This window comes from Hippocampus bargibanti, linkage group LG10, assembly GCF_051943395.1.
Source record: "Hippocampus bargibanti isolate YZ-2025 linkage group LG10, ASM5194339v1, whole genome shotgun sequence".
Classification (NCBI taxonomy): Eukaryota; Metazoa; Chordata; class Actinopteri; order Syngnathiformes; family Syngnathidae; genus Hippocampus; species Hippocampus bargibanti.
Genome location: NC_142743.1, coordinates 19,420,882 through 19,445,406, shown reverse-complemented (window position 1 = coordinate 19,445,406; position 24,525 = coordinate 19,420,882). Strand labels below are relative to the sequence as shown.

General features: G+C 40.6%; 2 protein-coding genes across 9 annotated transcripts in view; both read right to left on the bottom strand.

Moving 5' to 3' along the window:
* ank2a (ankyrin 2a, neuronal) overlaps positions 1-19,043 on the bottom strand; it is an 83,390-nt gene extending 64,347 nt beyond the window's left edge. For 5 of the 8 annotated variants that reach the window (XM_089007170.1, XM_089007174.1, XM_089007172.1 and 2 more), the window contains exons 1-2: positions 6,901-7,399; positions 3,059-3,160 (exon numbers count right to left, since the gene is read on the bottom strand). In XM_089007170.1, coding sequence (XP_088863296.1) covers positions 3,059-3,160; positions 6,901-7,026 — 228 coding nt within the window. In that variant the 5' untranslated portion in view covers positions 7,027-7,399. Of the gene's footprint in view, positions 1-3,058; positions 3,161-6,900; positions 7,457-18,653 lie in introns of those variants that run through there. The other 3 variants (XM_089007171.1, XM_089007176.1, XM_089007173.1) reach the window with 3 other exon arrangements.
* A 1,072-nt stretch (positions 19,044-20,115) lies between these two features.
* hpf1 (histone PARylation factor 1) lies at positions 20,116-24,318 on the bottom strand. The gene is made up of 8 exons (XM_089006147.1): positions 24,260-24,318; positions 23,342-23,525; positions 23,030-23,216; positions 22,815-22,913; positions 22,295-22,448; positions 21,901-21,988; positions 21,328-21,500; positions 20,116-20,387 (listed from the first exon to the last, which is right to left on the bottom strand). The coding sequence occupies exons 1-8, from the start codon at positions 24,296-24,298 to the stop codon at positions 20,253-20,255; spliced, it is 1,059 nt and encodes a 352-aa protein (XP_088862273.1). The 5' UTR covers positions 24,299-24,318; the 3' UTR covers positions 20,116-20,252.
* Between the last annotated feature and the right edge of the window lie 207 nt (positions 24,319-24,525).

Here is a 24,525-nt window from a genome sequence, read left to right as displayed (position 1 = left end):
TTCTTGAACTTTCACAGCAATCATTTGCCTGTCCAAAATAAATTTGTTTTTTTGTTTGCCTCATTCATGCAATTTGCAAGCAATTTGAGAGCACTCTTGTTTTTCCAGTCTGGAGGAGGACTTGTGACTCCAAACTAACTTGGCTGCATTTGGCTTTGCGCGCCACACTTGATCTTGCTGCTGCTTTCCAAGGTCTTTAACTGCACTTGTAACACATGATGCCGCACCAAACTGCTTTCAGCACTTTTCCTGAATCTCACTGAACCAACGTGGGCCGATAAATTCTATCTTGCTGATTCGTGAGGAGCAGACAATGTGCGCAACGATCAACTGAACAATCAGTTATGAAGTCCATTACAGGTTTTGGTTATATAATATCATGACTCAGCTGACCGTTGCGGATAATGGCCTTGTAATTGTATTGAGTGCTTTTCCCACTGGCATCATTTGGATCGGCTCATTTCCTTGGAAACAATAATATCCACGTTAATCTCGGGTAACCTAATATTTTATCGTTAGGACTCCTACGGTGATGTAATCAGGTCTCTTGCCTGCAATGTCACACGCAGTCATGTGTTTGTCAGCCATTCTGCTTTGTGGCTTCCCCTTGTCAGGGGGAGTGGCTGAATGGGTGCTATCAGAAACCCAGCTGTTTGTTTGATTCTTTGAAACACAAACACATGAATTTTGGGCTATCACCGCCTGCCATGTCTGCCATTGCACATTTTGGTCTTTTATTGAATGTAGTGAGAAAAAAATAAAAGCCTAACTGATTTAGTACACACATGCAAACATGAGCCGGATTTCTTTGTGGAAATAAAAGCTAAAAAAATAACATGAAATCGCAAAGAATGCAATTACGTACGGTGTATACAGTTTACAAAGGCGGTTTCGTGAACAGATGACAGCTTGGAAACAACCATGTTTTTTTAACTCATTCACTGCCAGACGTGCAAAAACGTGCCCACTACAGTGCCAGGGTTTATGTCATTGTCACTCGAATTCCAGGACCCACAGAATATTGAGTTTTAGAACTAAATAAACATTCAATGCAGCGTAAGAAACCTTAGACTCTCTTCTTTCATCAGAAAAAAAAAGAGTTATATCCTAAATTTTATGGGTCTGGAGTTATATGGGCTTGAAGTGAGGGCGGTTGACCAAAATGCATACATACATATTGGTTTATATAGCGCTTTAACAACAGTTGAAGCTGGAACAAAGCGCTAATATGGAAAAAAAGGAAAATGCTGCCAGCTTATGGAAAGGAAAAATCATTGCCAGAGGTCATGGTCAGCGCTTTATCGGCTCCCAAACAAGAAAAAACAAAACCCAAACAAATTTGGGAATGGCGCTCTTCGTCATTTTTTTTAAATTCGAATACATTCGTGAATGGCAATGAATGAGTTAAGATCTTTTAAATGCAAACATGAACAAACCAAATCCTACAATGAAAGCCACACGAACAAGGTCATTTTTTTTAAATCATCAACCTCGAGCAGAATTAGAATACTAGACACTTATTATTTCACAACAATCCTAATTTACAATCAAGCCAATTTGCCAAAGAGAATATGATTTTTCTTTCCTACACACACACACACACACACACACACACACACACACACACACACACACACACACACACACACACACACACACACACACACACACACACACACACACACACACACACACACACACGCACACACACACGCACACACACACACACACACACACACAAACACACACCCAAACACATACACGCACACACACATACAAACAGCTATAAATAAAATAATGCCACACACTTTTTGATCACCTGACAAGGGGTCACATTTGATCATTCTGACACAACATATTATGAAGGGCAGGGGTCTCCTGTTGCAGAGAGCAAGATGCATCTTGTGTGTGATCTGTGTATGTGATTGCGTGCGTGCATGTGTGTCCATGCGTGTGTGAGTGTGCGTGTGTGTGTCTGTATCTATGTGCGTGAATGGGCAAGCTGAGTACAAACAACAACCATAGTGCAAGGGACAACAAACAGCAGAGTTAGAGGTGGGAGATCAGAATATAAATAGATGTGATCAAGGAATATGCGTGTGATGACACAGCTATTTGCTTTGACACTTTACCCTCCTATGCTTTAATCCAATCTTGTGACAACTGTAAATCACGTTGGCGTCTAATGGAATATAATTTGCACCATCCTCTTTCCTTTCTCTTATGTGGAATGAGACTGAGGGTGGGTGCAAGGGGGAAGCAAAGACCAGCCGTTGTTGTTTAACTGTGATTGGTGTTAAAGCGTTAGATTGAAGAGGCATGAGGAAAGATTTGTTCATGTGGTGGCTGGATTAGCTAGAAATGCTGAGGTGGCTACTTTGTATGAAGTCACCGTGACATGGCAATGTCTTTATAGACATGCATTACATTTTGAATTTCAACACTTAAAACAGCTAATACTATCATACAGTGGAACTACCCGTAATTAGGGAGTGGGTTGTCTGATACAACTGATTGTCCATTAGACGGAAATACTTTCTTAACTCATTCAGTGCCTGACGTGCAAAAATGTGTCCAATCCAGTGCCAGGGTTTTTGTCATTGTCACTGGAATTCCAGGACCCACAGAATATTGAGTTTTAGGACTACATAAACATTAAATGCAGTGTAAGAAGCCTTGGACTCTCTTCTTTCATCGAAAAAAAGAGTTAATTCCTAAATTATATGGGTCTGGAGTTATATGAGCGTGAAATGAGGGCGGCTGTCCAAATACAACGCGATACATGCATATTGGTTTATATTGCTCTTTAACAACAGCTGAAGTTGTAACAAAGCAATAACATGGAAAAAAGGGAAATGCTGCCCCCTTGTTGAAGAGAAAAACATTGTCAGAGGCCATGGTCAGCGCTTTATCGGCACCCAAACAAGAAAAAACAAAACCGAACAAATTTGGGAATGGCGTTCTCCGTCATATTTTCAATTCCTGAATAAATTCATGAATGGCAGTGAATGATCTGACACCAGGCAAAATTGCTGAAAAGGCTGTGTGAGCTTCTTACCTGGTTGCAGGTGCTAATGTCAAGGCCATTTTTCAAGAACTCAAGGACTTTATCGATGTTTCCAGCTCTGGCGGCTCTCAGGAAACTGGTGTTGCTGTCCGACTAGAGTGAGAAAATACATTGAAGTGATTATTAGAGAGTGTTTAATATCCACGTTTGATTGTAATCATTGCATTATCCAAGCCAATTGAAAAAAATGCTAAGATTTATATTATTTAGGTGTTATTTTGTTGTGACCCTCTGACTACCTGCTGACGTAACCACCAAACACAAAAATGCTGTTGAATACATACACACACACACAAATGTACAGTCTTGACTGAAAAATGTTCGCAGTCACTACATTTTCATGTAAACGTTTTGTAATGCTGAAGTTTCCACATTTTGCAGGAATTCATTCGTTCAAAGTTCCTCAAAAAACGCTGACCTAGTTATCATTCAGCCTGGGAAGAAGAACAACAATGTGGTTCAGATAGTGACGTGGATTCTGTATCATCCAGAAATATTCTGAGGCCTTCCAACTATCTCACTGTAACATGTTAGAAATGTCTGGACCAGTTGGGGTATCGGCAGTAAATTATTCTCTATTTTTGGAACGTCAATTTCTCTTCCTGCTATGAAAAGTTGCACACTGTGGTATATGTTGTGTTAGTATTTCCTACGGGATCATGTGTGTCTTGTTGTCATTGCTATTGTCATTAATATTCTCATGGCAAATGTTTTTCTTTCAATCAATACTGAATCACGGCTCAAACTTAATCACACCTTGGATAAATAAGCCACACCCACTGTGGAGTAACAAGGCCCAAAACTCCCATGACACGTCACAACAAACAAAGTCGACCTTCATGTATAAGATCCATTTTGAATATGTGAAAAGAAAATCAGTCATACAATATTACAAAACACAAACAGAACCTTCCGGTCTCTTACCACTGATTCTTTAGATCCAGATGCCTGGTTTTGGTCACTTTGTTGACTCAAATCTTTGTCACTCCAAGCACTTTGTAATAACACTTTCTCACCTCGACAGGACAAACAAGTTGCTGAGTTGCCCATGTTGAGCAAATTAGGTCCAAACGTCACTGCTGAACGTGAAAATTGAAACCTGAAAGTGATTTCATCAGGAATCTTTCCGACTCAAGCTCGATTTCCGTACATTAGGCTGACAAATGGTCGATAGATTCTACAAGCTATTAAACGTGTCCATATTATCAACTCGTTGCTGCTACATCCTGAATCTCATCCACAGTGTTTGGTAAAAGCATCACTCAGTTCCCTCTCAGCCAAAAGATCCCCCAGCCTCCATTTCCCTGGCTTATTCTGAATTCTCACCAGGGCCTGCAGTCCATCCTCCTCTTCCTCTACGAATGCTCTCCCCTTGTCAGCACGATAACAACTGTCAACTCTCTTGCCTTGGTTATTTTTACCCTTCCAGACCGTCTCTTCTGCCATTGAGTGTGCCCAGAGTGGCGTGCATGACAGCTGGGCTTGACTTGGATTGAAGCGTGCACAGCGTTCACCAATACCACGCTTCAGGAACGACAAAAGTTATGATGGAATGCAGGATGTCACGCCTGGACAGATGACTAAGGTCAGCTATAAGTATTTGTGAAATCTTATGGAAACGCCCCCAGCAGGTCGGGTGTCTGTTGTGTGGCTTATAGATTTTACTTCTCAAAAGCAAATCGCATCACAAACACACACCATCACAAATCGGGACCTTCAAGGATGTGTCGTCTCTCCGGTGCCCTTCTTCCTCTACAGAACCGACTGCACCTAAATGTAAAAAGTTGGCAGACAACACCACATTAATCGGCAGCGCTGAGTCTGCGCACCAACAAGAAATGGAGCAGCCAACACAACCTGGACCTGAATACACTCAAGGCTTGATAGATGATCATGGACTTCAGGAAATATCCTTCGTCACAGAAGCCTTCATACTGTGGAACTCTCCTATGTCTACTGTCGAGAACTTCACATTCCTGGTAACTACAGTCTCTCAAGACATGAAGTGAGCCTATAAACCCTATAGGCTCACCTATAGGGTTTATAGGAGCACCCTATAAACACTGTCAAGGACATGCTCATTATTAACTCATTCACTGCCAGACGTGCAAAAATGTGCCCACTCCAGTGTGAGGGTTTTTGTCATTGTCACTCAAATTCCAGGACCTACTGAATATTGGGTTTTAGGACTACATAAACATTCAATACAGTGTTAGAAACCCTAGAATCTCTTGGGTCTGGAGTCATATGGGCTTGAAATTAGGGCGGCTGTCCAAAATACAATGCATACATACATACTGGTTTACATAGCGCTTTAACAACAGCTGAAACTGAAACAAAGCGAAATGTTGCCCTTTGTGGAAAAGAAGAACATTGGCAGAGGCCATGGCCAGTTTTTTATCTGCACCCAAGCATGAAAAAACAAAACCCGAACAAATTCGGGAATGGCGCTCTGTGTAATAATTTCAATTCCCGAAAAAAATCGGGAATGGCAGTGTATGAGTAAAATATCAGACAATGAGACTTTCATTGGAAAACAGAGAAAATGCTTGCAAAGGAAATCTGTGAATTTGTGACACCCAACTATGAATACAAAGAGAATACTCAATGGACGTGTAAAAGACAGAAAGATGGCCAACGCCACAAACAAGCATCATACCAGCAGAGACAAAGATTGAGTTAATTGGGAAGCAGCTCGTCTGTAAAGAGCAGTACATTGGGGAGACTCAACAAATTCTCAAAAAAAGACTTTATCAACATCGCAGGGATAATACTAGTGGGCCTCAATCGGCAGTACATTTGCACCTAAAAGCTACTAACCACTCATTTGACGACAATGAGGTTAAAATCTTAGCGAAAGAACATAGATGGTTTGAAAGGGGGGTAAAAGAGGCGATTCTTATAAAACAACAAAATCCTTCATTAAACCGGTCTGGTGGTGTGAGGTTCAATTTGGATCGTTCATACAATAGCCTGCTCAGGCAAAACAGGTTAGGCAACTTTCGCTATGCTGATGAGGGTCGTTATGCTGATGAGGTGATACCGGGGGGAGTGGGGGTTATAGGCCAATCGTTAGTCAGGAATGTAGGAACGATCAGTGGGGCCACAGGGGGGGGTCCCGCGCCCCCCCCCAACCTGAGAGTAGGGACCTATCATAGCTGTGTCCGGCGCCACTAGGTCTGGACATTAGGGATATATAAATGGGGCCGATACGACCAGTCAGACTTTAGGTCGCTGACGAAGTCTCTTGGATAGGAGGCGAAACGTCCGAAACCTTCACTTTTGTACAGATGACGGCTGAAGAAACCTTCTCATCGTTGGGAAGCAGCTGTAATCTATACTCCTATCCAGGATTCGTCAATCATCTAAAACAGGATTATACACAATTCCTGAGTCGATGCAGCCACTGAATCATCTTAACTGCAATGCAGTGTTATTAAAATTCAAGCTAAATGCACCTAAGCCGTTTCTGGGTTTTTTTGATCCATCAAACTACAGAAAACGGTTTGCTCAGTGGTTCTTCACCTTGTTAAAGGTACTGATCCCAACGGGTTCACCACTGAAGCCTTCATCGGTGAAAAATAAAAACATGTTTTGTTCCGTTTTTTTTTTTTTACAAATTCAAGACTAAAAAAGTGGATTTATTACTTGTACACAAAATAGCCAGGGAGTGATAGACAAGCAGGTGTGTCATGACAATTGACATGTGAAGTCGGGTGTGTCTTAATCTCCGTGGCAGGGGCTCCGCCGAGCCCCTGAGACAATTCACAAAACCCCAAAGCTTCGATTGAAGAACCACTGGGTTAGATATAGTCAAAGCAGATGTGTTTTACCTGCCGCTTTCGCTCAGCCCTTTCCCGCTGGCGTCTCCGCCTCTCTCTGGCTTTCTGCAGCGCCTTGTACTCTGGATGAAGCTCGAGCTCACGCGCCTTCTTCAAGTGGGCAGCAGCATGGGCCATGAGTACGATTTCCAAACTATGACTGTCTCTATGAATGCATGCGTACCCAAAAAAAGTCTCTCAACGCACCAGGTGCTAATAAGTACCAATAACACGTCAAGTTTTAAGTATTTTAATCTTAAAACTCAAGTGAAAAGACAGAAAGCTATGTGATGAAAATGAATCTTAATTAGATCTTAAAATACCCCTTGCCCTCTCAAAAAATCTTGAGTGAAGCGTCTCCAAAATGACCCTTCATGGAATATCCGATAAAAGAGCCTCATTCAACTCCTCTGATCCTTTAATTGTATCTCCATGGTTCTTGTAGAAAAATGTCGACACTCCCACAGAATAACTCTGCTGGATTTCCACATCCCAAAACACACGCACACACACACCTAGTTATACAGAGCACAAATCAAGCACTTGTGTGTCCAAGCATGAGGGAAGGAAATAATGAGAGAAAAGTAGTGGTGAATGATGACAGCGAGACTCAACCATTTATCCTCACACACAGGCACACGATCATGCAGGTTATGACCCGGTCCAGCTGTACAGTACATGAAAACCCTTCTCCATGCGAACAGATGTGGCTTTAAAACATTTGTGTGTGAGCTTGTGTATGTGAATTACAGTGTTCAGTGTGTAAGGGGTTTAGCGCAGCTGCGAGCCAACAGTCAAAATACAGCTACAGCGAAAGCTAATCTCTCTACTGTTTTCTCAAAAACACACACGACAAAAATCCTTACAGTGTGGCATGAGAAGGCATAAGCTTTAATACTATTGAGGGTAATAATTTATTATGTAGGGGTGGGGATGTCAGGGACAGTAGTCAGGATTACTTCTCAAACACATGCACAAACACTACTGAACATTTTTCTCACAGACTAACGGAACATGGAGATAGAATGGTGAATTGATGAAAAGGTTTCTTTAGTCGTCATCTGTACTTCTATCAAGGTGTCGGACGTTTTGTTCCTCATCCAAAGAGCTTCGTCAGCGAACTAAATTTGTGCTGGTAACTCTGGCCCTATACATATATATATATCCCGAATTGACAGAAGTGGCGGTGCCAGCTCTCTGCTCTGATAGGTCGCCGCTCTAAGGTTGGGGGAGCAAAAGTGTGGCAAAGTCATGTTTGGGTTATTTCACACAGTGATGTCACCTGAGAACGAGTGAATCTGTGAGACCCGGATGTTGTAATGCCTTTTGTGAGCATGCGCAGAATAAATGTTTGTTGGGTTCCCAGACCAATGATTGACACGGCTGTGTGATGGCGCATACCACTCAATCTGTGGGGAGGGGAGCTGTCGACAGTTAACAAGCACAACTGACATTAACAAAGCTTGATACCCCGAGCCCTCTCTACCCCCCACTTGGTGGAAAGTGGATCGATCCACATCTCAACTGGATTGCACTGATGGAACACAGTTTGACAGGTTGAGTGAATGTGTGAGCCCGTGAATAATACACGCGTGTGTTAAATCCTCGCCAAACTGTCCAATTATTGGTTCACGTTATAGTCAATAAAAACAAAATGTCATAAATCTTGACTGGCATCAATACTGTATGATTACCTGTCATTACTGTGTGGTGGATTTGCACAAGGCAAACGAGTCATATGAACTTTTCTGTGGAGGAAAGCTGTACCTTTAGCACCTCCTGCTGGTGACAGCATATTCAGACATATGCACTGTGTAATCGAAAAATCTCAGCATCGGTTTACTACTGCTACTACTACAACAACAACAACTACTACTACTACTACTACTACTAATAATAATAATAATAATAATTAATAATTATAATACATTCCATTTATAAGCGCCTTTCAAAACTCACCAGACGAGAAGAAAACATTTGAAATAAATGTGTTTTCACACACAAAACATCCAAATCACCACCAAGGCACCTCCATGTCTTTTTATTCCAATTTGAATGCCTCACATTTTTTTGTGAAGTATACGTTACATGTGATTAAATGCAGCCGTAGTTACTGAAACACCCATTCCACACCCACATTTCCCTCAGAAAAATCCATCAACGGATCGATTGGCATGTCCGCTGATCCTAAAATAGTGGCAGTAGATGGCTATATGTGTGTTTGTGGAGGAGGTGGGAATCGGACGACACATCAGGACTAGTATCTCTTTGATTCAACGATTGTTAAAGGGAGGGGGAGAGGGGCGCATACAGGTACACAGAGTATTTCAGATTCAAATAAATAGTCTATGTGTGTTTTTATTCTTGAAATAAACATTTTCCACGTATGCATCAAGCACTGTTGAATGTCTTTTATTGATCCTTTCCGTTGCACTGCTCTCCTGAGGTAATGGCCTTCAGGACAATGTATGCTATAATAATGGACACAAAGGATATACACTCAGTTGGGTTTCCTGCACAATCAGCAGATCTAATAATCTGTCTTAAAGATATAAAATACTAAGAGATCATTTTTGGTTGATCAATATTTTCATTGCAATTTGCATGTGAAAGCAGAGCAATATCAACTTCATCCTGTTCAATTTCTTTTAAATGTTTATATTCATAATGTGTCATAATTCCTAGAGTTTTAGACCTTCCTAGAGTTTGTGAGTTGCTACTGTACATAAACTCTTGATCCTTTCATAACGAGTTAACGTGTTTGTGTATGCTGTCTACCTTTTGGAAAGGGTTTTAAGGCACTAAAGATGATGTGACACGGTCAGAACTAAATAATAATAAACGTCCGTTGCATGCTTTCACCCACACCACAATTTTCACACATAGCTGGTAGAATAGAAAACTAAAATGCATCTACAATCAGCTTTTCACGACATTCATTCAGCCACTTACTGTTGGATATTTCCACAATCCATTATCTGTCAATTCAGGACTACTCCAACAATGAACCCCCTCACCCACAAAGCGTAGACACATTCATAAATACATGCACACATGCAGAGAGCACTGCATTACCAAGTAGCAATCTAACTTCAACTGCCTTTAAGCATCTTGCGAGGCTATTTTTAGAACTTTTACACCTGAACTAGAATAAACCTTCAGCCTGCACAGTGAGGAGGAAACAAACAGATTGCCGTGCTTTGCAATTAAGACACTAGTGCTGTATTTACGATGCTGTATTTACGATGCATATCCTTGATATTTTTATCACTGTTGTTTATGAAATGCCCTCCAGCTAATGGAGGTGCAGCTCTGCCTCATGGCCATCTGACCGCATTACAATGCATCCGTGATTTAATGGAGGGAGTTGCTTGCTTTGAAACTACTCAGCTAGATATTGAGAAGGCTGTATATTTTGGAGGACGACAACACTCAACACGCACCGTTGCTCCCTTCACTAGAGATGCTACTTATCATTACGTCTTACATTGGTTTGGCTTCAGGGAAGCATCGTGTTAAACAGGATAAGTTGCTGAAAGCAAGACACTTACATGCCAAAAATGATATAAAAGAGGATGCCATATTCAATAGAATGCAAGGAAAGACATATTGCTTTCACAAGATGAGATAAATCATTATTATTATTTTTATTTTATTTTATTTTATTATTACTATATTCCTTATATTTGGACAATTTACACATTACAATGTTTCTTGTGTATTGAACATTTAAAGCTCTTCAGAACACGATAGCATCCTTGAACATTCTTCTTTTGCACCCATCACAGCAAGCAAAAACACTTCATGCGTACACGCATCAACGACGGAGCTTCCTCATGGAAACAAAACCTTCATAAAGGAAGACAACATTCTGCATTACACAATCTGCACTGGAGACAGAGAAGCGCCCACAACAAATTTACACGCAGACAGTTTGTTCCCTCCCCTCAGGATATTGATTGTGAGCTTCATCTGAACCCTGCTGCATCCATCATATGACTGATTCCTGATTCCAGTATAAGATACAACCGTGCCAGTCATTGTGTGTGTGTGTGTGTGTGTGTGTGTGTGTGTGTGTGTGTGTGTGTGTGTGTGTGTGTGTACAACGTTATTATACAGTACAGTTTATTTCTTTAATTACAATACAATAGAACATTTATTAGACATAACATATTGTATATTTTGTGTAGTTTTAAGGGTTATTTAGTAGAAAATTATGTTTTATGGGGACCTAGAAACGGATTATTCTCATTTTTAATGATTTCCTATGGGAAATTAATGTTTGGAAGACACATCTTTTCGCCTTACACACACTTTCTGGGAACCAATATATGCAAATTTCCTCTATTTTTTTCCTCAGTAAATCTTTAATTGTTGTTTCAATAAACTCAGGGTATACTGGGTGTGGCCCTATTTTTGTGCAATTTGCAAGAGAGGGAAGGGCCATCACAGTGATGATGTCATACCACTCCAGACTGATCAATGACTGTCAAGCTCATTCATGTTGTAAATTTTGGTAGTGACTATAATGCAAGATCTTAAATTAAGCTTGGTCATGCCAAAACAACCAACACACATCCGATTACATACAGTAACGGATTTAAGTATTTTTACAATATAAATGTCACTTTCCATGCCTCTGATATCTTTAAAAGGTCAAGGCCGTAAAGCACGCGTGAAACCAATTGACTGAAGCAAATCTACTAGAATACCACGTGGGACATGAAAACCCCATAAATCTATGGTGTGTAACAACATGGAGACCAGGCTGGAGGGGAAAATTCAGCAGTCTTGAAATCTTGATGAGGGTCCCTGAAGAAAATGGGAGGGGGCGGGGGTTCGTCTAAAAGACCACACCCTGTAGCAGCCAAGTCCTGCATATACAAGTGCAGACATATTTTACGAAACATCTGATGGATGACATTATCAGTAACATGACGACGTCCTTCGGTGTTATTGTGTGTTAAGTAAACAAGGCTTCGTAGAGCACAGGCGGACGAGCAGCAGTCTTCCAGGCAGAGTACAGCATTAACTGATTGTTTTTGCTACATTGAGTCACAGTGCCCTCCCTCCCCAGGCGAGTATAGTCTCGAACAGTCTACCAAATCTATGTTGTCAAATGTTGGATGTACATCGCCTACTATTTTCATTAGCCGCACATCAGGGTTCAGAGACCTGGAGTCTACCTTACTTGACTTTTGGTTCAAGGTGGTGAACAGCTTGGATTGGTCACCGGTCAATCACAAATTATGTCAATGGAATTCAGAAAATTGCAGAAAAAAAGAGTAAACATTAAATTCTGTTCTATGCAACATTTAAAGGACAACCGACGTCACTTTTTTGTTTTTTAACTGACACCAGAAAAAACGTTTTAGCGCATCTAAAATACCCAAAACACGCAGTATGATATTTTTAGTCAAATGCAAAACACCAATAAAAATGATCCAGTGATGAATATGATTCAAATAGTTCTGAAGAGGAAAGCATACATGTTTGCAATCGATTAAAACATTTATTTTTGCCATTTTGAGGCAACATTGGGGGAAAATCTCTCACCCATAAAAAGAGGCACAAAATGGCCACCTCCTGTGGCCACCTCCGTTTCCACAGGCTGATAAATTCCTTATATGGCGCTTGGACGCCCTCTTCTGGCCGTCTGGCGACTTTTGAGTGCAACACGAGGTCCCCGGACCAAACAAGTACAGCAAAATACATTGACGTGATGGAAGGACCGCTACAATGCGTCTTTTTTTACGGTAAAGGGTGGTCCTTTAGTGACATCACATACAGACTCGTCACCAACTCAAAAACAAGACTTCCTGAAAATTCAGCGCGAGTCTTAAAACGTAAAATATAGCTATATGCGGTGGAATCTTTGTAAAATACGCTCAGTAGAAGTCATTTGAAGCCATTTTACAAATTATGGACACAACTTGTCAGGAGACGTCGGTTGTCCTTTAAAAAAGAGAGACTACAGTATTTCCCATCTGAATGCTGAGCTCATCTGTCGTCAGCTTGCTAAATTTATTGAGGCATGAAGTGATTTCACCTGCGAGTTGAATGTATCAGAAATAGTCAAGCATGTGACCTAATACTCACTGCAGCAGCAATGACACGGCCATACCCGGAGGCCTGAGTCAAACGTTCACACACATGCATGCACACATACACACACTCACACGCGTACACAGGAAAAGGGTTCATGCAGGCAATTAGTCAGACAACACGGAATAAAAACATCAGCAATTCATGTTTCCAGTAGATCGGTTTAAAGCTGACGAACCATGATGGGCTTGCTCGGAGGTTCTGATGGACGGCTTCAAACTGCTTCTAAGCTTCTGAGAAGTCCATTGATCATAAGCCACACCTCTCTATCTTTCCGCTCATCTCCAGAAGGATACACAATGCCAAGGCTATGATTAATAATTAACATCTAAATGTGCCCCGCTGCCTGAGGTCAAAAAGTCCTGGCTTGTACGGAGTATGACAATTTCAGCCTTCTGCTTTGTTGATGTTCCATTCCATATATCCTCAACGCATACAGAGGAAGTCGAGAAGAACATTTATTTTCTTTGTTGGATGTTTTTTTTCCCATTTTTTTTTTATTATGAAGTCTTCACTCAAAAATGCATACAAATTACGCCAATTGTAATTTAATTCCAAACATTCATGAGAGAGTGAAAAAGATGAGATCATAAATATAGATATAACTAGGACAATTAAGATATCGTAGTTAAGAAGTACAGTGATACCCTGGCTTATGAACTTAATTGGTTTCCAAAAGGTGTGTCTGAGGCAAAAAGTGTGTATTCAAAACATTAATTTCCCATAGGAAACCATTAAAATGAGAATAATCTGTTCCCAGGTCCCCATAAAACATATTTTTCGACTAAATAAGCCTTAAAACTAGACACAATATACCTTATTTTATGTATAATAAATCTACTCTGGTATTGTAATTAAAGAAATAAACTGTACAGTATAATAAAGTTGTGTTATTTACCTTTGTGATGGTCGTTGATGCTTGATGGAATGGATAGCTTTTTGCATAAAGTATCTCAAGGAGCTCTGAGTTGTACATCTTAGACTTGTGATATTGCAACAGCATCAGATGCAGGCAGACACACTAGAAACGTAATAGCTGGTTCCCTTGCTTGCATGTTCTCTTCAAATTGTACAGATGGCTTGTGCGGGTTATTTGATCCCTGATTGATGGGATACTATCAATAAAGTTGAAACGAGTCCATTTTCTCATCATTTCACTTTTGTTGGTTGTTTTTTTTTTCACTTCTGTTTTTTTGTTTCAAGCACTGTCATCTCCCTTTCGTGTGTGTGTGTTTCTGTAACCCCCCCCCCCCCCCCCCCCCGCACTCACTGCTGCGTGTGTCCTGCTGCGTGTCCCCCCCCTCCTCTGCCACGGAGCTTGACCAATCACCTGCGGCTTTAACCGAAGACTGCGGGCGGGAAATCGAGGGAAAAAAAGCCGGCTGCCATTTCAGGAGCTCAAAGAACCGGCTCGTTCGCGAACAACACATCACTCGTTGTGGCTCTCTGTGTGTTTCCCGAAAACGAGTTGGTATGCCAAGATTATATTCTCGCAAATTTAAAGTTCGTAAGGCGAAAAGTTCGTTAGCTAAAGTGTTCGTAAGCCGAGGTATCATTGTATACAGAAACAGCCAAGACAACAGTTCAGGTTCCAGAGTGACATGATGATCCAAATATAAAGAAGCAGATGCTCCGGAACGATTCCAGGGGCCAGACAAGAATATTATTCCACTTCCAATAGCCACCGGACACTTATAAGAAACTAGATAACATTATATGGGTGTTGCACCACATTGCGTCAGATATGGCACCAGTTTGCTTGAACCTTCCAAAGCCATGTAGGGATGAACACTTCTGCTTTCTTTAATTTGTATTGGATAATAAAAGAACTACAAAAAAATCAAATATCACCCCATATACACCCTACTTTCTGTCCGCTTCATGGACACATGATGAAATTGCCTTCTTGAGAGATGTAATCAGTCAAAGTTACACCGTTTTTTAAGCTTTCCATATCATATTATATCTGATTCTATTCTACATCTTAATCACACATCTGGTCCAGTGCTGGAGGCCATCCCTTGATGTACTTCAGTGGTTCCCTTTTTTTCCTGAGACTATTTTATCGCTCTTGTGTGTGTGTGCGTGTGTTTGTGTGTTTGTGTGTGTATCTGCATGTGTATATGAGATATAAACCACAATCTGGCAACCATCCATGTGAGGGTTCATGCAATGCAAGATTGTTAAGTTGCTGCGGTTGTGCACATGGCAATATTTAATGAAAGCAAAAGTTATGGAGGTCCAGGTCTGGAGGCTCTGATGCAGTGGGAAGTTGGATGAGGGGAGGTGAGGTTGTGACTGGATGAGCTGAGAAGTGTATGAAGTGAAGGAGAAGTGACGGAGGAATTGGAAAGCAAGCCAGAAATAAAAGAGAAATTAAAGGACAACAGACGTCTCCGGACAAGTTGTGTCCATAATTTGTAAAATGTCTTCAAATGACTTCTACTGAGCGTATTTTACAAAGATTCCACCGCATATAGCTATATTTTACGTTTTAAGACTCGCGCTGAATATTCGTGAAGTCTTGTTTTTGAGTTGGTGACGAGTCCTCACCCTACGTCACTGAAGGAATGCCCCTGACCGAAAAAAAAGACACATTGTAGCAGTCTTTCCATCACGTCAATGCATTTTGCGGAATAAATTATTTAATCGATTGCAAACATGTATGCTTTCTTCTTCAGAACTATTTGAATCATATTCATAACTGGATGAGTAACAAGAAAGCATATTCTCCGAATCTGAAGCCATTGTTTTGTTTCTCTAGCAAGGCAAGACGTCTTGGGGTGACACCACGAACAAGGGGGCGGGACCTTCTGAAACTGGCCACTTCCGTGTTCTTTTTTTTTGCAGATTTTGAACACTTTAAGTCATTTTTATTGGTGTTTTGGTTTTGACTAAACTATCATACTGTGTGTTTTGGGTATTTTAGATGCTATAAAACGTTCTTCTGATGTCAGGAAAAAACAAAAAGTGACGTCGGTTGCCCTTTAAGGGTCAATTAAAAAAAATCTAATCCAATTGGCAGCCAAGAGTAAGTGAGGATACTGTGACGAAAAGAGAAGCAGGTAAGAAGTGCATTTGGTGAAGGAAGTTCTATTTTAAAAAGCGTACTCAGAGAAAAACTTCCTACCAAGAAAGGAATAGGTCATTCTATCTCGTGTAAAACATCTTCAAATATTCGACTCAGAGCCAGCAGGCGAAACCATTCTGTCTGGAGAATCAGAATCGGTATCAAATGTTGCAAGACTGCAGTCTTCCATCCTTTCGATCATGCATTTGGCCAATCAGTCATTAACCTTGTCTAGATAAATCAGATAAAACCTTGTCAAACACATCTGACATGAGCTCAAACGGAGACTGAAAAGTCAACATATAAAAGGGCACATAAACTCAACCAAAAAGAAGCATCTGTCTTTCGGACATGGTCTGCATTACGACTGTTTCCACATCGTCATTCTTCTTCACACTGCTGCCCACAATGAATGATGACTGCATTCATTTTATTGAACCAGCTCTGCCCTTTCACCGGCGTTGCTTTGTTTACTCTCATGTTCTCCGGAACCTGAGATCCGAATCCTCACAAAACTCAAATCACCTTGCAACATTATCAAATTTACAATACAAATAGACAAACCCTAAACTCAGGCAGCAGAAAGCCTTGATTTGGAAATGTTGGCATTCTCTGGGTGGCATTTGTGAAACTCACGCAACTCAAGCGTGGCATAATCGAAAAAAGAATAATATTAGCGTTCGAAACATATTTAAACCATTGTGCCACGTTACTCATAACATCATTATTACTCTTTACAGTAACACCACAGATAAAAGGATACGGCACACCCACTTTGACTTGCGTGCAGGTTATTATTTGAACAAAACAGCAATTGAACATACACAAATGGTGGATCATTAAACCATCACCACGAGAGTTGCTTTCCTATACTTCATGGGGTAGTTTATTCTATGGATTCTCAGCCTGAAATTAACTTATCATGGCATAGAATTATGAAATTAGAATGAAATTAAGAAAAAAAGAATCATTAATTTGGTTATGGGTGTGTTGGAGCCGATCACGGTGGGCTCAGAGGAAAAGCACACTGGACTGGTCGCCAGCCAACTGCAGTTCAGATGAGGAAAATTTACCAATGGCACTGAAATTCACCCTTAAGTACAATTTCGATTCCTGAATAAAATCAAACATGTATATTTTTGGGATGTCAGTATAATTAATGCGAAGAACATGGCTTAAGGGAAAAGCCATTGCCCTGTTCATTCATTAAGTTGCCAGTCTGACTGGAGTACCTTGTACGCCAACAGTAAGAGGCAAAAGCAGCTTATTGCAGGATCATAAAACAGACTTGTGCTTCCATCAAGCATTAAATGTGTTGCAGTTAAAAAAAATGCATTTCTAGAAACAGGTGCCAAAAATTGAATGTCTTGTTTTGGCCTGAAGAAAACGAACTATAATTGTGTTCATGAATACCCATGATCACACGGTTGAGTCTGTTGGGTAAAAATTCATCAACACATTATTTTCTTCTCTTTCTGGAAAGGCAATTTACGATCTGGGTTGGTTGGCCACAAAAACGGAAATAATTTCATTTGTACTTAAAAAACTGAGCGGGAACTCTATCTGACGCTAGGTGCGCCAAAGTCATCTATGAAATTGTCACTTAATTTCCATTTCACAGTCAGAATAAGTTAAACACAAAATGTAACTCTTCACACACAAAGATTGTCTTCTTGTAAAAGCAACCAGCCAAAAGAAAGAAAGAAAGAAAAAATAGTGGCTAGCCTACAATGATGACTCAGAAAAAATTGTATAGATATCTATATCTATCTATGCACATCTATGCAAAGGGTATGGCATTTTCGTTGATGTTCAAAAAAATCAGTGAATATTTTCTGCCACTGTGCCACACTATTTACACAGCTGATGTCACTTGAAAACACGATTTAAAAAACAAGCTAACAACCAAAAGTCTGAAAATGACAACAAAAGCAGACTGCATGAAAGGTGGCTTCAAATATTAGCTCCAAAAGAACATGAAAATGTTTTTTTTTTTTTATGGCGCATGCCAAAAAATAATAGCAATTAATATTTCAAGGCTTTTTATACGTAAGTCTTCTTATACGAAAGTCTTCTCATTGCATCCAACTAAGAGAGCTCGGTGGCCCCACCCAACAACGATGGGGTAGTAAAGTGTGCTCACCCCGACAGTCCATTACTGAAATCACATTAGTGTCAGGCAAAAGCACAAGAGGTGGACAAACATCCACAGTCAACTGCCTTACATCACCGAGTCAAACACGTGACTTCGCCAAGCCCTTCCGGCTAATTGTATATTGTATTTCATATCATGCAGGTTTTGTTTAGACGAAAATGAAAGTGTCTCATACACTTGATGAGGACTGGCAGCGTCAATACAGGCCTTAGTGTTGTTGACAACTCACTCGGTTCCCTGACACTCCCCCTCATGCACAATCACTCATCGACACAGTTGTTGTTTTCAGTGTAAAGAATGGTCTCCACGTTTGGCAAATAACATATCTGGGTGGCGATGTAGGTAAGCTGCGCAGATGTCAGAAGACATGGCAACGCCTATCACTGCTGCCAGCTCAGCATCACGGAGCGGTCCCCCGGACCGGATGACACCCACCTGCCGTATTCGGTTCTGGTGCAGCGGTGGCTGTCCACCTTCCGGAGACGTGTTGTTCGAGGAGGCTAGTTTAAGGTCGGAGCCGCCGCCCCTGGAGAGAACGTCTTCGGGACTGCTGGACATTCTGTCTGGCTGCAGCTGTGAGCGACGCGGTCAAAAGTCGAGGAATAACGCGGAGGGGTGTTCCTTGAGCCGGTCCAAGATGGATGTTAGTGGGATAGCCTCAAAATCCACACGGCTCGGTGGTGTTCATACCGTGGCGATGTGGGCAGCCTGTGACGATGGAAGACAAACGCAAGTGTAGTTTTAAAATGCAAACGAATGCTTCCTGTCTTCATTGGATGCTACTCTGTCGCTTGAGCGCGTGTGGCGAGAACGCGCCTCTGACGCGCTTTCCCGAAACGCTGCAGAATCGATGATGCATTCAATGTCAAGTAGGAACTCCGGTAACAAGCGAAAACATCATTTTAAAATGTGCATCACGCTGAAAATGCATTTTGCATTTTCCCCTTTCCTAAAGCTACATTACGCAATCATGGGAAAAAAGTAATTATAATCAATTACTTAATATATGACGTTGTTACGTGATACTTTTTAAATAATAGCTTTTGGAATTTACATATGGCCGAAGATTGTAAACGCAACGACGTGCAACACCCAGTGCATTCATGTTGTGCCTCCACCCAACGTATATTCCACTGCAGTGTCCATGGAAGTTTAGTGGCTTTAAAAGCCTTTCAAAATGTGTTTTTACCAAACAGAAAGTCGTACAAGAGTCGAGAAGTTGTTCATATTTTCCCCCCGATCTTCATCAAGTTACACCGCCTAGAACTCAATGTGACAAATTATTATTTTACGGTTTTCATCCACATATTTACTAAATAGGTTTCTATATTGCGCTTAACTCTAATTAATTATAACTTCCGTTACAGACGTGTAAGACGTCGCGAGTAATACATTACCTGTGTAACAAACTGTGATACTGCCCCCTGACTCTTCCACATGGGATCACAGTCATTATTACGACTGACGACTTCAAATTATAATAATCATAATACATTTATTTATAAACGCCTTTCAAAACTGTCAAGGTCACTTTACAGTAACGGGATACATTTTTCTGTGCGTGAGCAGCGGCAGCTACACGCACCAGCGTTCACTCAACCCGGTGGTAACTCAAATAGATAGAAAGCTAGCTAATAGAGAGCTAGCCAGCGAGCCAGACCGTTGATAGATAAGATAGATAGCCAGCCATCTAGACCGCTAATAGCTAGCTAATAGATAATTACAGATAGCAAAGAGCTAGCTAGGTAGCTTGATAGCTAGCTCGACTGTCATGAGGAAAAAAGTAACTTTACTATGCAAGATGTGCGCTATAAAATGATGTCACTTTACAAAAGAAACAGTAATAAATTCCAATGAATTTATAACACATTATCAACAAAAAAAGGCATGACTGGGGTTAAAAATATAAAAAAATATTTTATTTTACACTGGGAAAAAAACAGCAGCACCAATACAACCAGGGTTGACGGACGTTGACATACATGGGATCACATGGAGGGTAAATGTTATCAACTGAAAATGTGATATGCTCATTTAGCAAGAGGAGAGCTGGTCCAGGTTGTCATGGCTACGACTGGTGAGGTGGGCCTCCAGAATCTCCATAAACAAATTCCTTTTTAATAAATTGTAGGCCATGGGTAGAAGTTGCTTGACAACCTTATGGAAGTACTATTGGAGAAAGTGGAGACAATTAGGACATAAGTTTGACCAGAATTAGTCATCATGTCATCATTAATCCTTAAGTACAATCCAATTCAAAGAGAGACCATAAGGATGGCAAAGAAGGAGATCTCAAATGCCTGTAGAAGTGCAAAGTTTAGAAAACTTATTTGTCCAGCTCTCGAAGACTGGAGTTGCCTACCCGCGGTAAACATTTTCTGACATCTTATGGACTCCATTAATCATAACCAATTTGTCTATCCATCTCATATTTGTGCATTTTCTGCACTTTCAACGTGAAATACCGTCCTGCCTTCGAAACAAGACATTATTTGGAAAACAGTTTAAAAAAATTTAAATAATCGATTAACTCATTCACTGCCAGACATACGCGAAAATGTGTCCACTCCAGTGTCAGGGTTTTTATCATTGTCACTTGAATTCCACGACCTACAGAATATTGATTTTAGGACTACATAAAGATTCAATACAGTGTTAGAAACCGTAATACTCTCTTTTATCAGAAAGAAAGAGTTAATTCCTAAATTATATGGGTCTGGAGTTATATGAGCTTAAAATGAGGGTGACTGTCCAAAATAAAATGCAATGCATACATATTGCTTTATATAGCGCTTTAACAAAAGCTGAAGCTGTAATAAAGTGCTAACATGGAAAAAAAAGAGAAATGTTGCCCCCTTGGGGAAAAGAAAAAACATTGCCAGAGGCCATGGTCAGTGCGTTATCTGCACCGCAGCATGAAAAAACAAAACTCGAACAAATTTGGGAATGGCGTTCTTTGTCAGATTTTCAATTTCCAAATAAATGGGAGTGAATGAGTTCATTAAAAAAAAATAGATTTTTTTTGATTAATCTATAGTAGCTAACGATCATTAGAATAGTCATTAGCTACTTCCCTAATGACATACACATTGTATTTCACACTACTTACGTGAGATCCAAAACAGAAAAGGTCCATTCCCAGTTCATAGCCCATGCCGTAGTCACATTCATCGTTGGCAAACTGAACAAATGTGATCATCTCTTGAAGAGGTCGAAAAGCTTTGACCCGCTCTTCATCATTCTGAGCTTCTGCAATGGCCTTGCAGATCTTTTTGAGAGCAGCTGGATGCCGGAGAAACAGAAAAAAAGAATAATTTATCAGAAGCAACAAATAAATCACAAATAGACAACAGTATCCTCTCTTATTCTAGTTTCAAGGGTACAGTGCAGTTTGTTAACTTTGCATATTAAAAATGGTGGAAAATGCATACTGAAGTTTCCTTGGGTGTTCAGAAAGGCGCTTGTAAATTACATGTATTATTATTATTATTATTATTATTATTATTATTATTATTATTATTATTATTATTATTATTATTATTATAAATGTGTTTGGACGAATGTTTTTTTTGTTAACTTCTAAATTAATTTCATCAAGGCAGAAACGGAGTAATGATCTTAGTCACGGAACAAATTGAACTCAATTAAGATGTATTGATTATGCATGCATATATTGACTGACCATCGGTTTCTGGAAGTTCTCTGTATCCCACATCATTCTTGTCAACAGGTACAACAATACCAGCACCGTGGAAGGTTCTGGCGACAACCTGGGGGGCGGGGGGGGGGGGGGGGGGGGGGGGGGGGGGGGTAAGATGTCATTTCGGCAGGCCATAAAAGTATGATTTTGAGTATGATACTCAGGGGTTTTTGCACTTTAAATTTATGTGGTAATATTCCCAATACGTCGTGGAAAGACAGATAAGGCTACACTTAATTTTCTCATGCTACACAATACCACAGAAAGCACTGTGGATATCAGAAATTTATTTTGAAAAGCATAAAAAGGGGGCATACAGTTATCAGAGTACTAGTAATAACACGCGTGGGGTTACTACAAAGTTTGGGGGAGCTACCTTCTTGTCGCGCTGCTTCATGCCTTTGGTCTTCTGCTCTAAAGATAAGTTTAGAGTCTCTGCTCGCTCACTCAGCTTTGCCTCCAGGCTTTCTAAATCTTCTTCCCCCATTTTCTGTCTGCCCATTGCTTTCTTCTTCCTTAGTACGAATAGGCTGTCAAGCAGCAAAACACATGGTAGTTCAATGAGCCCCTTGACTTACACAAAAAATACAGATAGTATTTTTGTACAATATTGTCATGTGTGTTTGCGTATTTATCCAGCACAAACTGGGAGGAGAGAATGAAGCTGAAAGGGCCTCCAAAGAATTCTCCTTTTTTTGACAATAACCCTCAAACCCTATCAAACACATTTTTTATTAAATTGCGATTTAAAGAATGTGGATCTGATCTGATATGCTGTTCTCTACAAATTAATAACTTGATTTAATCAATAGCAAGTCAGGAGAGATCTCCCTAAAATAAGGAGTGTCATTTGGTCCACCGGATGCAAGCATGGAATGAGCTGTGACAGTACTTACTAAACAGCAGCAAAGACGTTGTCTCCCATCTGTGTGATAGTGCAACCCTTCTTGGCTTCATTTTCCCCAACAAAGGAGGGGAAGGAGTCTGGATTATCTCTGTTCAAAGTTTTAAAGAAAAAGAAAACACCGTGATCAGTGACGGAAAAAAAAAGTTTCTTATATAAAGAGAAACATTGACATTGGAGTGTAAAAAAAGTGTATTTTTTTAGTACCTGTAGTAGCCGATGTGATGCTGGCTTTCTTCACTACCCTGCAAAATGGTTTGGAACTCTGGTGGGTCATAGAAATACCTCCAGTGAAGGTGGAAAATAGGAGAATCATTTTTGCAGTGTTGGTGAGCTCCAGCCAGGATGTCAAAAGGACCAACTAGCTGTAAACCAACTGTGTCTTTTAGAGCACCTAGAAAACAATATTGTAAATAAGTGATGCATTAGTAGACATTCATACTGTAAAGATTTACACACGCACACACACACACACACACACACACACACACACATATGAACATATAACAATGGGCTCACCACAGGGGTTATCTGGGCAAAGCTCTTTGCACAAATCCCAGAAATGGTACAGGTCCTCAGGCATATGCATTTTGTAGAGCTGCAGTATCTCGTCACGTTGCTGTTGAGACACCTTGGACAGTGGCGGTGCCTTGACATTATCAGGGCACAATTTCTTTGCCTCTCCATTGCCTTCTCCCGACTCCTGAAAATAAAATAGAAACATTGAAAATGTAATCAACTACATTTAAAACATAACAGTAGAAAGACGTATCGGTCAACAAAACACAGCAGGGAACTCCGTGGTTTCTTAAGACACAGTTGAATTTGGATGACAATGTACAGACCGAAAAACACCCATCAACGTGTGCATTAAAAATCTTTTACAAAGCTCATGCTCGGTTGTTTACTCAAAAGATTGCCTGTCGAAGATTTTTTATGCAAACATGACGCCACCGCGGTATTACTGTATTACAATTGCACAAAACGAAAACTGCTTAAAAGTGTAATAAATAACAACCACAAAATGCTTTGCGGAACATGGTGGCTCATCACAATGGTATAAATCATCGTAGCTTTTAGCAACGTGTATTTGGTTAGTTTTGCACCTGAGGGGCGTACACCGCATTTAGTAATTCATACGGTCTCCCCATTCTTGTCTCGCTACAGCGTACAGGAGTCAGACAGGTGAATGATCACAGTGAAAAGGTGACGCCATATTTTTTTAATGTTTTTTTTTGTCCAAGCATCCGCGCTGTGTGGTGCTGCTGCTGCCATGTTGTTGCACCGCTGTCCAGCTAGAATGCCAAAGAACCCGAACACGAAGCACTTTGCAACCTATTCGAAACTCCGTGCAAAACAACTCCCCAGCTTGATTATCACTTTTTCAATCACTATCCGCCCTTACAAAGGAAGACGGGTGGAATCGCGAAAATTTACCTGAATGGATTTGGGCTTTCTTTTTGCGCGCCCTGTCATTTTTTCCCCGCTGTCGCTGGAACGAGTTCTTCCTCGACGCATTTAAAATATGCAGCCATTTCGCACGAGCAATTTGGAACACTGCCATCTGGCGGACAACACGAGTTAATGATACTGTCTGTGTAAAACAAGTGCGCCTCCAGTACCCTAAAGTTGCCATCACTTAGTTTATTTACATTTACAGGATTACAATATATATGTATTTTGATCGTTTGTTTAAGGTGTAT